This window comes from Spea bombifrons, chromosome 7, assembly GCF_027358695.1.
Source record: "Spea bombifrons isolate aSpeBom1 chromosome 7, aSpeBom1.2.pri, whole genome shotgun sequence".
NCBI lineage: Eukaryota > Metazoa > Chordata > Amphibia > Anura > Pelobatidae > Spea > Spea bombifrons.
In genome coordinates, this window is record NC_071093.1 from 40,031,084 (window position 1) to 40,048,145 (window position 17,062).

At 37.7% G+C, this 17,062-nt stretch overlaps 1 protein-coding gene across 1 annotated transcript; it reads right to left on the bottom strand.

The window, feature by feature from the left end:
• Nucleotides 1–8,501: 8,501 nt before the first annotated feature.
• Nucleotides 8,502–12,391, bottom strand: LOC128502253 (homeobox protein unc-4-like). Its single transcript, XM_053472011.1, has 5 exons — nt 12,341–12,391; nt 11,946–12,153; nt 10,780–10,806; nt 10,454–10,611; nt 8,502–8,864 (listed from the first exon to the last, which is right to left on the bottom strand). Exons 1-5 carry the CDS (start codon nt 12,389–12,391, stop codon nt 8,502–8,504), a joined length of 807 nt encoding a protein of 268 aa, XP_053327986.1.
• Between the last annotated feature and the right edge of the window lie 4,671 nt (nt 12,392–17,062).

The following is a 17,062-nucleotide window of genomic DNA, read 5'->3' on the forward strand; positions in this document are numbered from 1 at the left end:
TTTGCTTCATGGTTCCAAAACTGGCATACGTCAGACAAATAATGTATTTAGAAGATTCTATTGAGGTTTTCCATGGGTGGTAAATTCTATGATGCTTTTATCATATAAATTTAAAACAATAAAGCTTTGTTGGGCTAAGAAGAGAATAGGAAAGACCCATTCGGCCCACCTTGTCCATTTAACGTGATGTAAACACCCAAACCTTTATCAGTCGTTGGTCTTGTCTTAGATTAAGGAGCCATATGCCTGCCCCATGTATGTTTAAATGTCCTTACTGTATTAGCCACTACCACTTCTGCTGGCATACTGTTCCACTTATCTTCCAAAATCTTGTGGACCATTAATCTGGCCAGTGACGTATTGTCTATCTTGGTCAACCCATGGATCACCAGCTCTACCCGTCATCCACGTCAGAGCCAACCCCACCTCTGCTGATCTCATAAAGGAACGGCGCTTACCTAATGTATATAATGGCTATTGCTAACACGCTGATCGTTAGCCATACTGGCCAAACTCTTATTGGTCCGGTCCAACGATTGATGTTCCCATATAACTTCTTTTTTTTTTTAGGTCAACATTTTCCTTCTTGTATAAAGAGGGCTGAGGATTCTTGGTAATGATGTGTCAAGTCCATACATCTCACTCGTTACTCTTTATTCCCTTAACAGAATATCCTTGAAGATATCAGCGCGGCAGAAATCCATAACTTTAAGGACTGACTGCATTAACATCCCAACAGGGGTGATTGAAATAAAAGGGTACGTCTACGAATGGGCATATAGGGAAAACGTTGTCCTTGTTCTGTATTAAAACACAAAAGCCAATGCTTCTTAGAACAGAGAAAAGTAATTGAAGGACGTTTTCGAACCTTCATGGGAATCTGTCGTTATTGCGTTTGTATTTTAAATGATTTTACTGTAAAAAAAAAAAAAAAGTCATTTTTACTCTGTTAATTTAATGTTATCACTTATATTTGTAATTATTAAATGCTAATAGAACATTTATCAATTATTCCATCATAATTACCCGGCAATAACTATCTTATTGTATTTTAATTAAATTCTTAATTGTTGCTCAGAGTTCCAACGGTTCTCTGGTATAATCTGCAGGTTTCATTAGCTAAGGCATTAGCCTTTGGTAAAAGGGCATGATTTGAAGATGTGTGCTGCAAAAAAAAAAAAAAATTGGGTTGGATTATATTTTCTAAAAATAATTGGGGCGAGAGAGAAAAAAAAAATAAAGTCACTGTATTTTGTAGAGTGGGGAGATATCTCTCCGGAGCAAGCGTGCAAGGGAAAAAAAAAATGCAAAGAATTTCATTAAAATCCCCGAAGTGAAACGTTACTTCATCTCACCAAAGATTGGACCCCATGAAAGTGAAGGGGATTAGTCGGCGGTATGTATTGAAATGTTCGCAGACCTAACATTCAGCTACTCTTTCTCTCTCTCTGCTTCACCGACCTTAAAAATATATATTTTTAAATAATTTATTCACTTCGACCTTAAAAATATATTTTTTTAAATAATTTATTCACTTCGACCTTAAAAATATATATTTTTAAATAATTTATTCACTTCGACCCTAAAAATATATATTTTTAAATAATTTATTCACTTATTTATTTTATTTTCTTGTGAGTTCTATCATTTATATTATATAAAAAATTATTGGGCAATTCTTCTGGCCCATCCAGTAATTGAGGTAATGATCAAGTGGTTTTCTAGTTTAATTTGTAGTTGAATGAGATATTGCGCCACCCTTGTGTTATATTGCGCTACCCTTGTGTTATATCGTCCACTCTATATTAGAGACTCTAGAGACATGCTTAGTTGTATATCTACATAAGGGTAGAAGGTTTGGATTGTTGTCCTGGTCCCAATTCCTTGGAAGATGTTGCTTTCAGTGGTATTTTGATGGCCTTTCCACCTTTGTAGATGGTCTACTCGATTCTGATTATCCATTGGACAATAACCTGGACCAAGCTGCCCAATAGCTCCCAGGTGTCCATTTTGGAGAACCCTGTGGGGTTTATTCACTAAAGGGAGAGATGACTGAAGAGTTGGCTGGAGAGTTGTGGTGTCAACTCCTTGACCTCACTAAACGTTATGAAGAGCCAACCCCAGTGAGCTTCTGCTGCAAGAAGAGCTTGGCTGTCCATGTGTCATTTATAATGAAATCAATGGGATTTCTTTAGTCTCATCCCCTTATTAATTATACACTATGCAGGGCCATCCCTGTCCTCTTTCTGTAGAAGCTTGGTAGTGTTGGACCTTCGTAATGAATTGGCCAATTGAGTTTAAACTAAAATATGTGCATAAGGAGCAGTGGCGTACCTACCGGGGTCGCAGGGGTCGCGACTGCGACCGGGCCCCGGCGGCAGGGGGGCCCAAGCCAAGGGGCCGCCCGAAACCTTTTTACGTTTTTTTTTTTTTTTTTTTTTTTAATAAGGCAAGCCGTGCCACGGAGCTGGCAACGGCCACCTAGTGATTAGAGCAGCATGAGGGGTGAAAGCTCCGCCCCCTCACACAGACTGCTGGAGCTGGAGCACCAGATGTTGTCACTCACTGACATTCTGTTTAAAAATAATACAGCAGTCTGCATCTATCAGGGCCCCAAAGTAGAAGTAGGTAGGTCAGTAAAATAATGTATTTAAAAAAAATAAAAAATTGTATGTGTGTATATGTCATTAAATTATTATTCAATTATTAATTAAATTATAAATATAAAAAGAAATCTATCTGTGTGTCTGTGGAGGGGGACAAACTGCATAGTTTTTTTTTAATTATTTTAAAAAATGGAGATTACTAGACTTCTTTTTATATAGATATATTTGTCTAGACACATATATAAACACTTATATATAGACACACAAGTTCAGCTCCCCAGTGTCACCTTTGTCCCCATCCAGCCAGGCACAGGATGGGCTGTTTGGGGACAAAGATGGCAAACCCTACGTGTGTCATCTGGGTGCTGGTCAGGTTCTATGTGGACAGTGTGGACGCCAGGGCTGGTTTTGGGGTGTGAGACCTGTGATCTATGCCTGTAATTTAGGGGGTTTTATCTATACCTTTTAATGCCGTGTTTTTATGTGATTTCTAATTAATCTATACCTGCAATGCTGGGTTTGGGTGTTATTCTGTTGATCCATATCCGCTATGCTATGCTTCCATACATTATTTATGTATTCAAAGAAAAAGAGGCGCATGTACAAAAGGGGCCCTATGTACATGCGCCCCTTTTTCTTTGATTACACCCTATGTACATGCGCCCCTTTTTCTTTGATTATGCCCTATGTATATGCGTCCCTTTTTCTTTGATTATGCCCTATGTACATGCGCCCCTTTTTCTTTGATTACACCCTATGTACATGCGCCCCTTTTTCTTTGATTACACCCTATGTACATGCGCCCCTTTTTCTTTGATTACACCCTATGTACATGCGCTCCTTTTTCTTTGATTATGCCCTATGTATATGCGTCCCTTTTTCTTTGATTATGCCCTATGTACATGCGCCCCTTTTTCTTTGATTACACCCTATGTACATGCGCCCCTTTTTCTTTGATTACACCCTATGTACATGCGCCCCTTTTTCTTTGATTACACCCTATGTACATGCGCTCCTTTTTCTTTGATTATGCCCTATGTATATGCGTCCCTTTTTCTTTGATTACGTCTGGTCTTGAACATCCTGAGGAGTGTTTTGTCGGGTTGCTGCAGTGCATTGCTAGGGGAGTCTTGTTTATTATTTTTAATTTTCACTTTTTAATTTGAACACATATCACGTGATAGGGTGATCTATATTTGTTTTTAAGCCTTATTTATGTATACCTGTAAATACAGGGTTTTTATGTCTTATTCAGTTGATCTATACATGAACGTACTGTTTACATGTGTTGTTTATTTGATCTATACACGAACTACAGGGAGTAAGAGGTATGGTTTAGTGAATGAGGGACAAGGGGACTCTGGGGATGATTAAGGGGGAGAGTACCATGGTCAGGGTCAGAAGGAGGAAAGACTGCACCCTAATGTTAGGCAATTTTTTTTACCCAGAGATAAAACGCCCTTTCTGAATTTGTAGTCACTTCAGTGGACAAAATATTCAATCTGCATATTTTATTAAAAATGATTAGTGGCACTAAATTGTGGCTTCAGATGTGACATGACTTTTTTAGTGTATCGATGTACTTCCAATCCCATCACAAAAGATTCTATCTCATACATCTGCCGAGCTCTGATGTAATCTTTATCTAGCATACATGGATGGTGAGGAGTTAATATTCTGTCCATTCCCTGCTACTTATTTTGGCCTTTTAACACTTTTGGTTCCTGGGATTGTAATGTGGTATTCTGTTATTGTAAAAAGTTGAAAAATTTGACAAATATGATTCAATATGTAATTTGTTGGAAAAAAAATTGTTGTGTAAAAATCATGTTTTTTGGGGGGTGGGGGGGGCCCATAACAGATTCTCGCACCCGGGCCCTGAGGCTTCTAGTTACGCCCCTGATAAGGAGCCTGCACAAATAATAATAATAATAATCAATGCTTTATTTAAAGTTTATTTTTTTGTTTGTTTTTGAGTTGAAACTAAAGAATTGTACAAAATGAGTGGAAAAACCAAGGAGGACATAGAATAACACTTTACTAATGGGACGCACCGTGATATCAGATGTACAGTACTATGGATTGTGTAGGAAACATTGTATGTAGGACTTTATTTCTTCGCAGTGCTGGATACATGCGTAGTCCGGACAGGAAGGAAAATCCCTTCAAAAATTAGCAATTACTTAAACAGATGCCAAAATGAGTCACTTTGAATCCCTAAAATACAGGCTTACTCACTGGTAGAGCATTTGTAACTGATACAGCATCCATGGCATTCTGCATGCAACAAATTGTAACCCAATATTCAAAACAGAAGTCACCTCAATAGGCCCAAGTAATAATTTATTGGATGTGAAACCCGTGTTTAAAAAAAAACGGTCCCATATTGTGGCTTTACTATATATCGTTGGCTAATACATAGGTGATCTGTGTCTACTATGGAACTCACCTGGATTAAAGCAGATCCCTTTTCCCAAAATTGCACTTTTACAGCTCTAAATAAACCATTGTAATTGTGCTCAGAGTAGACAATAAACAATGTATGTTTTAATAACCCAATGAATGTGTACGCCATGGGACCATAGTAACGTCCACTTCTCAAGATCCACGAGTAGGATACCTGGGAATTTGCCAAGGCAGGCTCCCCGGAGCTCTCTCTCTCTCCTTTGGGAAAATGGTTCCATGAGGGGCCAGGGCTAGCTGGTAGTGAAGACAGGGAATGGACACAGCTAAAATCCAGCAAACAATGAAATGGGATCTGGAGATCCAGAGAACCAACGCTTCACTCGGAGACTCCAGGTCAAACCCTGTTCCCAGGTATGATGATTAGCTATTATTATTATCTTTTATTTATATAGCGCCAACAGTTTACGCAGCGCTTAATACAATACATAAATTCAAAGGGTCTGACAAGACGAGAATCGACAGACTAAGACAAACCGATACTTTAGGTGGAGAGAGCCCGGCTCGCAAGCTTACGATCTTGAGGATTAGTTCTTCCACACCTGTCGGAACTATCAATAAATAATATGATTATTACTGTTATTATTATTAGAGCTGTCTTCTCAGCTTGTCATTGAAGAAAATATGGAAAGTCTTTTGTGAAACGATAACCCTTGCTTTATTTGAACCATATTTTCTGGCGGAAGAGGCGAGTTAACATGTTACATGCACACGTGTAATGAATGGGATCCAGAGACAAAGATTAACAAGGGCTATGTCAGGAGACAGCTCTGCGGGGACTGATGATCACTAGTGAGAAACATTGTTACCATGACTGCAGCCAATGACCTGTGACCTTCCTGAAAACATATTCTTGGAGAACAGGGAATACTTTGTTGCTTTGAATGCTGGATCAGAGAATTTTTTTTTTTTTTTTATCGGTAGCTTTGTTGGTTTATGCTGAAAACAAAAAAAATTAATAAAAAAAAAAATATACGCAAATAAAATTATTTAGAATTTAAAAAAAATAATCATGCATATTTTATTTTGGCAATGTTATTGATAAATTTAATGTGCTCGGATGGTTAAACATCTTCTTAAAAATGATTAATAATACAATTATTTAAATACAACTTGTATTGATGGATTATTTTCAATATTTGCAATGTATAAGTTTATATGTTTTAGATTTTTTTTAAAATGATCGCGTCTAATAAAAAATATCTGTAACGGTATAAACGTGAAATAGTTAAAAAGCTTTTTAGAAATGCATTTTTTTAGTCTTCGTTTTTTTTTTAGACTAAAATATTGCCACGTGCAAGTGTATTGTTTTACATAATGACTTATAATGACATCAGCGTTTTCACATTTTTAAAAAAAGGTTATATACATAAAAAAATATGTACAAATTTATTCTTATACCGTAACACAATACTTTTTAAGAATTATATTTGAATGTATTGCAATTATTTTTTTTCAGTATGTCAGTTTTTAGGTTAGTGCTGCCTTTGGCTTTTTTATTGTCGAGGTTTGAGCGCCGCCTAGAGGCTAATTGAGGCATATCTGACAAAGTGAATATTTTCTTGTTGCTATAATAAAAATATTTCATATCTCATATTATATGTTATTTTCCAGGAATTTTTCATATGTGGCATGGAGGACAGATTGCCGACAATGCGCTGTTTCTCAGAATTTCCAAGCCTTATTTTCCAACCACAGAAATCTTAACATGTCTAAAACCATTGACACAACCCCCCATTACAGAGGAATCTATTATGTTTTGTTGCGTTAAAGGTGCTGTTCCACTTAGACAAAATATTTACTGCACTCTCTAGTACGTTAAGCATAGATCGTTCATTCTGATTAACTACGTTCTTCTCCACCCCTTATTACATTTTTATTTCTTTCCATCAATTTAACATGTAAAACCACTTTGCATTCTGTATATTTTACCTTTAAAAGCCTTGTGGATTAGCACATCAATAACATAAAAGTATATGCCTGTAACCCTTTCAACGCTGACACAGTGAAATTAATATATATACACACATACACAATACATCATAAAGTGTTCCATGCTATAGGGGTCTAGTATTAAGAAGACACATTACGGCAGAGATAGCTAATGAAACAATTTATCTAGAAATCTTTTTTTCGCTCAGCGCTTCAGTTAGTAAATTTTGATTTAATATTTATTACATTTTTATTATGGGGGTGTTGCTACAGTGGAACTGGGCCTTTTGGTGGAGGGAGAGGACTAGCCTTTTGGTCACCATGTTCCCTTGATGGCTTCATTGGCTCCCCTGTTTAGGGATGGGGGGACCAAGAAGATCAGGCCCTCCGGCTGGCCTTTTGGTCATACCTCTCCAGTAGATGAAGTTTGGGGACTTTGTTGTCCACTGTACCTCATATGGAGTTTTTGCATGGTGATAGGCCTTTTAACCCCTTAAGGACAATGGGCGGTCCCTAAACCCATTGAAAACAATGCATTTTGAGCCCCAACATGTACGGGCTTTGTCATTAAGGGGTTAATAATGATTGTTTGGATGACTCCATAGGATGTGATTATAACGGTGATATAATTAAATACCGTATATACCATATTTAGGAAGAAGTATTTTTGTGAAGTATGTCAGCTGATATAACCTCACCGACTCTAACACAAGGATAGTTCACGGATACAATTATGTTGTAAACACAGAACAGTTCACAAGAATTGTGTTTTTCTGTAGATGCTTAAGGCAACGGTAAGCGTAACATCTCCTAGAGGCATGAAATTAGGTCAGTGACAGTGTATACATGATTCCTGCTCTCAGGAGGCCTGGGAAAATGCTTAGTTTATGGTGTTCATTACTGGTACGAACATCCCCCCAGCTCCTTCAGTGTAAATATTTGATACGTCATGGGCAAAAACATCAATCTTCAAAAACTCCAACTCTGGAGGAAAAAAAAAGAAGATTATTTTAAGGAAGGATTTAGGCTGAAACATAAATTCACATATTCTTTCTACGCAAATGATCATAATTAATGAACTCGTGATTTGCAGGGCTTTTCCATTACAAATATGAAAAAAGCACAAAAAAAGAGAGACCGTTGAAATACCTCCTTCTAAAAATGGATTATTTAGGCTTTATCAAAACAAAAGAGAAGTTTATGTGATAAAGCTCGTCTTGCGAGAGCACAAAACAGGGTCCAAAGGAAGAATTCGTGATCCCATAAGGATCCGGCCGTGTCCTCTTGTCTATACTATTATTGCAGACCGACAAGCCAGCTGGCACGCCGGAGAATGACCAGCTTTTCGGTGGGTCTACAGATGGTAAATGAACTTCACTGGTGATGCATCTTGGACCCCCACGTCTGCTGCGTCTATAGAACGTATAACAATATAAAACATCCCTGCAGAGATAACTGGGTTTTGGAAGCTCCGGAGACGCTACAGAAAAGATCGTCTCCTTATTGGCTTCTATCGGCTGTTTTGTGCTGTGTTGTTGTTGATGTTGTTGAGTCCTCTGTGGTTTCTTTCTTCAGGACCAAGTTCTGTATCCCCGCCACATGTTCTCGTGCCTTGGCTCGTAAAGTGGCGATGCTGTTTGACCTTTGCGTCTCTTTGTTCTTCCTTTTGTCTGATACAAGCTTCGTTTCCTTTGTATTGTCCTGATTTCTTTTGTTCGGAGAATTTGGAGCCTCCAAAGATTTCTCCTCTGGCCCTTCTCCAAAATCACAATGTGGGCTTCTCTTTGACTCCGGATACCTATCCGGAGGACCCTGCGTTTTCATCTGCCTCCTCATCTTTGCTCTGCGGTTTTGAAACCAAACCTGAAGGCATTAGTAGAAATGACATGAATTAATTACTGATATATTTACTAATTGACCAGGTTTTTGCAGTTTCTTAGCCAAGACAAGAAAAAAATCATTACTTTTATGGAAATATTGCCCATCTCCCCCAACATTCAAATCAATGTGTAATTCCAGAACTCTACCTGTTTCATTGAATAGGAAATTAAATATTTAAAGGCATTTTTGTGTCTGCTTTCTGTCCTAATATAGGAAACATTGTAGAAATGACACCATGTTTTTGGTCTCACATTAGTGAGATGCTCTACTTAGAAACAGATACCCCATTAAGCAGATAAGGCACTTTCACAGATGAGACTGGGGCATCTCGGTATGTAATTAATTCCCATTTAAGTCCATATACCATGAATTTTCCCCATAATAACTCAATTTAAAGTATATTCCAGGCTTTTATACTTTTAAGGTGTGTGACGTTTCTGCCTAAGGGTTCCTGGGATGAAATTTGGGCCATAAAGCTGAGAAATGATATCTTTTTGCACCCTTAGTGAATGCCCAGTGACATTAGTGTCGTAAGACCTTGGTCATCTCCAGAAAGTTTTCTAGATTAAGTAAATCCAAAATTAAAAAAAAAATCATGGCGCTCTATCCCAAAGGCATTAAGCGTAAATATTTTATGAGATCATATCTCTCTGTGACATAGCTGGCCTTCATCGTCACCAGATGATTTTCCAGATGAAGCAAATTTAATATAAAAAAAATGTAGAAGATCAAAGGTCATGGGCATAAATATTTTAGGAGATAGCGTCTCTTCTCCATCCATATTCAATTAAAAAAATATATTAAAAAAACAGAAAATAACACGACTCTTTCCTGCATGCTATGGAGTGATTTTGGCGCAAAGTATTCTCCAAAATAATACAGTGTTCTGTAAAAAAAAAATAAAGAGGCTCCACTTTGAATATGTGAGCTTATTACACGTGATTTGTTCCAGCTGACAAGACGTACATTTTTAAAGAGGTGCTTATCACAGAAAGGAAGTTTTGTTAGTCCATATAAATTTCATGTAGCACAGGACAAATAGTTTAGTTTTCGAAAAAATATATGTTTATATTATTACTCTACTCTGCTTTTGCTTAGATTTTTAGTAACTAATGCACTGTGAATAACGCAATGAATCTACAGGTTGAGCTGTATACGTTTGGCGTAGCAGAGCTTTTACTGAGATCCCAGTAAGCCCATAAAAGTCCCATTGAAACAGATAATTTCATGGCAGACCAGAACCGGCCCATTTAATGTATCTGTTTAAGACTCAGACCTTCTCTTCTTAGATTCAGGAGCCATTTGTCTATCCCATGCACGTTTAAATCCCGTCACTGCATTATCATACACCATAATGTGTTCCTACAGAGACGCTGACCGAAGCTAAGAACATTCTGAGGACACTTTAGCCTGCGCTTAAGGTCATGGCGATGAAGAGGCAGCCCTGGCGATGACCTTAAGGCCAGGGCCACCTGATGAGGCCTGCACGTTTAGGCGGGGCCTGGTCGAGGTTAACTAAGTCCTTGTTGCTACACAACAATATTTGCGTTGCGTGACAGCGTCCATCTCACCTGTACTCTAGCTTCTATCAGGTCCAGCCGAAGGGCCAAGGCCTCTCTCATAAAGATATCAGGATAGTGCGTTGCTTGGAAGGCTTTCTCAAGTTCTTCTAGCTGCCAGCTGCTGTAATTAGCTCTGGCTCGACGCTGCTTCAAAGGGCGACCTTCATCTTAAGGGTACAAAAGCACAAACAATGCAGAGGATGAGAATTCTCACAGAGAATAAAAGATTAAGCGTATAAAAGACTTCTGTCGTCAGGACGTCGCATCAAAAACTCAACGTGTCTCTCTGTTTACGACACCTTTGGCCCCCATCCCCGCTGGATAGGCCTACAAACTTATGTTGGGTGCCATATTGCCTGCAGCTATAAAAAGAGAAATAAGTTGATTAAGATGATACGGAGCGGAATGTTTTCTGAAGTCTTATTTAACCCGTTCGTTGACACAGAGGAAGTAGCAAACCCCGGCCGGTCTTTATTAAATTAATATAAAGAGTATTTTTTAAGCCGCAAATGTTGCCGTCCAACTTATTTATTTAACGGTTACAAGCAAATCCCAACACAGTCCATCCTCCCCGTAGCTTAATCTGTTGTCAATATACCGTCATCCATAATTCATGAAACAATGTTTCCAAAACCTACAGCCATAGATAATGTCTCGGCACAAGTAACATTCATTGTAATGTTAAACAATTCTCCGTTATCAATATTTAATGAAAATAATATTGTTTGCACACAGCTGGGCAGTAAAACACTGCGGAAGCTCCAAGTTGAAGATTGAAAAACTGATTTATGGTAAAGTAGGCTTTTCTTTTCTTTTTTTTTTTAATGAATTCGTTTTAGATGACACAGAAAGCAAACTGATTTTTTTTTTTTTTTTTTTTTTTTTACTATGGTGGCTTTTAATGTATTTTTTGGTTTAGATAGGAATATTATAATAGTCTAAGACTCTTATATTTAGTGATTTACAATGCAGTAAAAAAAAATGGAAACTGTACATTTTTTTTTATTAAGACACCATGATACTGGACATGGAAAATGGAATAAAAATTAAAAAAAAAATAAGAAAAAATGAAAAGAATTTAAAAAAAATATATTTTTTTTTAAAAAAATTCTCTTTGTAAGCAACTGGCCCAAAATTTAAGTATTTTCAATTTACTTTTGGTGTACCACCTTCCTGGACCTAATGTTTAGTTTGGAGAATGTGGTTCGTTATTTGGCTAAATAGGCAGACACGATCCGCTAAGCACTGAGGTCTAATGAATGCTGATGAGGACACATGACTATGTTGCAGGGAATGGTACTAAGGTACTTAGAACACAACCCTTGCCAGGTTGTCCTTAAATGTGCACAACAATCCAACCAGGTGCGCTCGTGTTAACCGATAAAATAAAATGGTATATCCTTAAAAGTGTCCAAGTCATCCATATGAGGAGGCAGTATGACTCTGCTATAACTAGCTCTGTCCGTGCGTGGTGTAGAGGTGTCTCTTTTTGGCAGCTTACCTGGCAATTCATTCTGTGCAGCCGGCAAGCGAAGCGGCTTGTGTGCGTCGAGGAGGCTGCCGGGCTGGAAAAGCTGAAGTCCGAAAAAAGGGGGTGAGAGCAAGATGTTGGAGAGTTGACTGGGGAAGATAGGGTTGTAGATGTGAGAGACCATCGGCATGGGAGACAGCGGGTGCCCAGGAATGAACATGATATGCCAAATGGAGACCTGATGAGAGATAAGAGTAACGGCTCATCTTAGTCTGTCGGTTCTAGTTTTGTCAGACCTGTCGAATAAATATATTGTAAGAAGCGGTGTGTAAATTGCTGGCGCTATAAGGTCATTGTGTATATATATATATATATATATATATATATATATATATATATATATACACTATCCCATAAACAGATACAGCCAAATCCAGCACTCCAGAGGCTTTGGGCAGCTGCCGGCTGAGAGTCATGAGGACCAGAGCTTTCTGCAGTGGGAATGAATGCAACGGATTAGTTGACCCACAATCATTTTTTAAATAAAAAAAAATAAAATAGATTGGGTTTTGCTAAATCTTATATATATATATATATATATATATATAGTATTTATTGTTTTATATAGCACCATCATATTCCGTAGTGATGTACAATGAGTAGACAGTACATAACAAGTAGTATATAACATAACAAGATCACATACAGAACAACTACACACACACATATATATATATATATATAATGTTTTTTGCAGCAATACAAACATCATTCCCAGTCCTGTAGAACCTTACCAGAAATAATTACTTAATCATATAAAAATTTGCTGCTAATGAGTCAAATCATAATTTTTGCCTTATTCATTGTCATGTGACAAAAAAAAAACAGGCATTGGCAGGTTGTTGCCATAGAAACTGAAAACACTTCTAAACGTTACAGTGTTGTTTTTATGTGATTAAACCTTAAGCGGAAATAATAAAATGACAGATCTGCCAAGGTCTATTTGCTTAAGTTACTATATAGTACAGTTAATGTTTTGTGGCACTGCACCTTAAATTCCGCTAAATCCATCGAAACGAGACACCTATGAATTGTTTACGCCGCCGAGCCTCGGCTATAAGTGCTGCCTAGCAATATAACAATATAATAATAATCATGTTTCTTCTTGAATAGCAAAAAAATGAATATTTTCAGAAAACTGTCAATCCCTGTTAAAGAACTCACCCAAAAGACAAAGAAATCCAGAATTGGTAACGTCCAGTCTCTGTATCTTTACCTGTTTCAGTAACGGATCCCGGAGTTTAGAAGATGCGAAAAATTCCTAAAAATATTTCTCCAGTACAGAGAGATCCGCATGACTTCTCCAATCTAAATGAGTAATTCTGGATCCCGGAATAAACCCCCAGCTCACGCAGGTGTGTTCTCAGCGTCTTCGTACCTGAGTCTCCTTTCCGAGATGCTCAATCACATCCTGCCAAAGAAAGAACTTTTTTTTTTTGTTAAACAAAAAAAACTTCAAAGAAACTCTTCAGTCAATTATCGAGACGTGTGACTGAGATCCAGGATTGAGTTACAGAATAAACAGACATCCTTAATGCATCCATTGCGTTGACCCAGAAAAAAAATAAACTCGATAGATGTTTTCTAGATTCTCAGTGGATATGTGGGGTGAAAGAAATCACCTATTTTTTTTTTTTCCCAGTAAAATTGGCGTGATTTATACAGGTAGCGGATGAGGATAATAGCCCCGATGCCCCGAATCCTGCCTGCTGTATGTATGAACTAAATTACCGTTGCATATGTTCTACGTTGCCCAGTACCAACTGGGATCATACAAGAAGAAGGTTCCGCTAAGGTGGCTTTAAGAGTTTTTTGTTTACTTTGTACTTTTTATACTTTTTGTTATATGTTTATATGTTTTTTTTGAGTCGTATAGCATAATCAGATTTCCCCAGCAATTGGGGCAATGTATGCTGCGGAGGGGCATTAAACTCATTTCTACTATTAAAGAAGCCGTTAAAGGGGAAGGAGGGCAATTGCCCCGTAGGCTGCTCTGATTTAAAGAGACGTTACTTGCAATACCGCATGCAGCCACCAGGGGGACCATTCTGTTAATGTGTTTCAGACAAGACTGGATAGTATGTATCGGGCACGCTATCTCCAAAATGTGCTTTTGGCCACTGGGCTACTTGGCTGGAATTACTTCTCGGGCTTAATGTTGCCAGCCTTCCTCTGTATAGCTTGGAGGAAAAAACAAAACACAAGCGGAGGAGAAATGTTAGAACAAGAAGACATAATCTAGCATCGCAGGGTCGAAGGGTTTGGATGTAATGTAAGGAAGTTTTACTTTAGTGAGAGGGTGGTAGATAACTGGAACAGCCTCCCAGCAGAAGTGGTAAAGGTTACTACATTGAGCGAATTGAACCATGCATGAGATAGGCAAATGGCTCCTGAACCAGGCAAAAAGAGCAGACTAGACACTGGCCGAACTCTTCTTATCTGCCGTCAAAATTTCTCTTCTTTCACCACCCAAAAAAAACTAACTTTTCAAAACTTGCTCACAAATGATGTCACCTGAAATTTCAGATTGTGAGAACAAGAGGAATCATGACCAGAAGTATATGCCTTTAGTTCATCTCTATTTACAGACGTATGATTGTATTTTTTTTTTAAAGGTTTTTTAAGTTTTTATCCTTCTAATAGCATAAAACTGTTTTAAATAAACTCTGCCTACTTTCCTCTGCCGAGATTAGCTCTGAAGTAGCTTTGAAGTCAGATCAATTTCACAAAGAAGAGAGGGGAGAAAAAAAAAACCCTTCTCTCGCGAACATAGACGGAAAGCGTGACATTCCCCAAATCGCCTTAAAAGAGCAGGTAATTTAATTAGCTCCACTCACCTGCGAGTATTACCCGCATCCCCATCAAGCCGCTCGATGGCTTAATTCACCCAGAACGCCGGTGACTGACAGGCCGTTAGCGGCTAATTGCACAAAGCAATAGCTCAGCTTTTCAAGAGGACATCGAGACCAGATGAAATTCCAGTCTATCCGCAAACTGATTTTACACCCCCCCCCCAAAAAAAAAACACCTTGATCTGCCGATACAAGCCTGTATACGCTCTTCAAAGTTCACCAAAAAGATATATTTCAAGAACTCTTTTTGGAATGTCATACATTTGGAAAGAATATATATATATTTTTTTTTTACATTTTCTATTTTAAAACGTGTTGATACGTTTGGAACCTAAATGGGGAGCTGCGACCGTCGGAGCTTTTAATGTAACTAAAGTCATCAATTAAAAATACCTATAGTTTTTTTTCCTTTTTTTGCTTGAAAGCCAGTGAAAAATATTTGGCTTAAAAGTAAAGGACCATTTGACATCATGAAAGCTGAGGACTGTGGCAAAATGTGGCAGAATCTTCAGAGTTATCACCTTCCTCTTCTTACCCGTTATAAAAACTGACCCCCAAAAAATCAAGCTACCAAAAGAGAAATATTAATGTAACAAAAGTGGAAGAAAATCATAAAGAGGAGGAATAATTGTGCAGATACCACAAAGAGGATGTTCAGATGGCTGCCTCTGTGCTACATACATAAGGGGTGAGCTTTAAATCACCCAGAAGCTCACGTTATGTGCATTTGATGGGTAAAATGCCTTTTTTTGGAGATTTTTATGATTATTCCTCCCTATTAACTTATCTCTTCCGCTTAAGTTGCTGATTGTTGTTGATTAGTTCAGGCAGCTTTTGTAAGAGTTTGAGGAGCAGCAGGAGAACTTCGATTAGATAATGCTGGTCCTGCCACAGATCTTGACTACCATAAGGTGAACGTTTAACTAAACTATACTAAAAAAAAAAAGCACAATATTGTAATAAATAAAGTTATTTATACCAAGCGCAATGAAGAAGACGGCTCCCCTTTTAACGGCGAGACTGGTTTCCCTAATTAAATCATTTAATGAAGATCTCCCTTGCTTTTGGACTCAAATCTGTGGGTAGATGCATTATGTGGATTAAGCCAGGATGAAATTAGTTCTTTTCTGGAGTATTATCCATAAAACCCATCTCTGAGATGGGACAATCAGTTATTTTTAGTTGGCATGAAAACATTTTGTCTTGGCCCAAAAATGCAAACATATCGAAGTGGCCGGACGCCTCTACGTGGAGCTGCAATTAAATATTTGACCATCATAAGAAGGAGCTCCACGTAGTTATTTTTTATTTTTTTCGCATTTTTAGTTTTGGATCGAGGGCCTTATGGATTCCTATCTCCTTAGATATCATCGACAGATCTCTCTGATTTATTCTCTGTACGATGTGCTGTAAACACAAGTAAGTGATGAAATAGATGAATAGATTCCCAGGTGTCTGCTTCAATGATGTGGTTAGACGATCGTAATTGAATAAACCGAAGAAGAACCGGTTGGATTGTGTTCTATTATTTATTTTAAGATCAAGACCAAGCAAGATGTTGGCCCCCGTATTCTAATTACTGCAGATACAAAATAATATAATGCTTAAAAGTGCAATAAAAAGTATAATGATTCTACTTCATTAAAAATGGTAATTCAGATCTATTGAATCTCCTGCCAAGATTATTATAGTTTCATCTTAGTAGTTTAAGTGAATTCGGTTTTGGATCTGGGAGCGACTGATATTAAACTGATTTGCCCTGGGGAAACGAACACCCACACCATGGCTGACAATGAGATGTTTTTGTGTATTGATCCGAAAATTCCGTTTATTTAAATTAAAAAAAAAAAAGCCTGCGTCTTCAACTAATATTTCCAGGGTGGGGCGGTAGATTGTAAAATATTAAGGAATATATCGCCCTCTGTTTGGACACAAATTACATTCTAAATAATTGTCACATTGCAAATTATTTAAAGTTGCTGTTCCACTTGGATAAGACATTTTTTTTTACACTTTCTAGTATGTAAAACAAATATAAAAAAGTTTCTATAGCAATGACTTGGTACGAAATGTGTTTGCCGTTGTGTTTTTAATGCAAAAGTGTTAAGACTGTGGAAGCGTGCGCTTAATTCCTCAGAATATGGCGGCACCAGATTCTGGATATTGTTTTTTTTTACTGTTAATCATTTTTATGGCTGCTCATTAGCTGTGTCACATGACTGACAGCAATGGCAG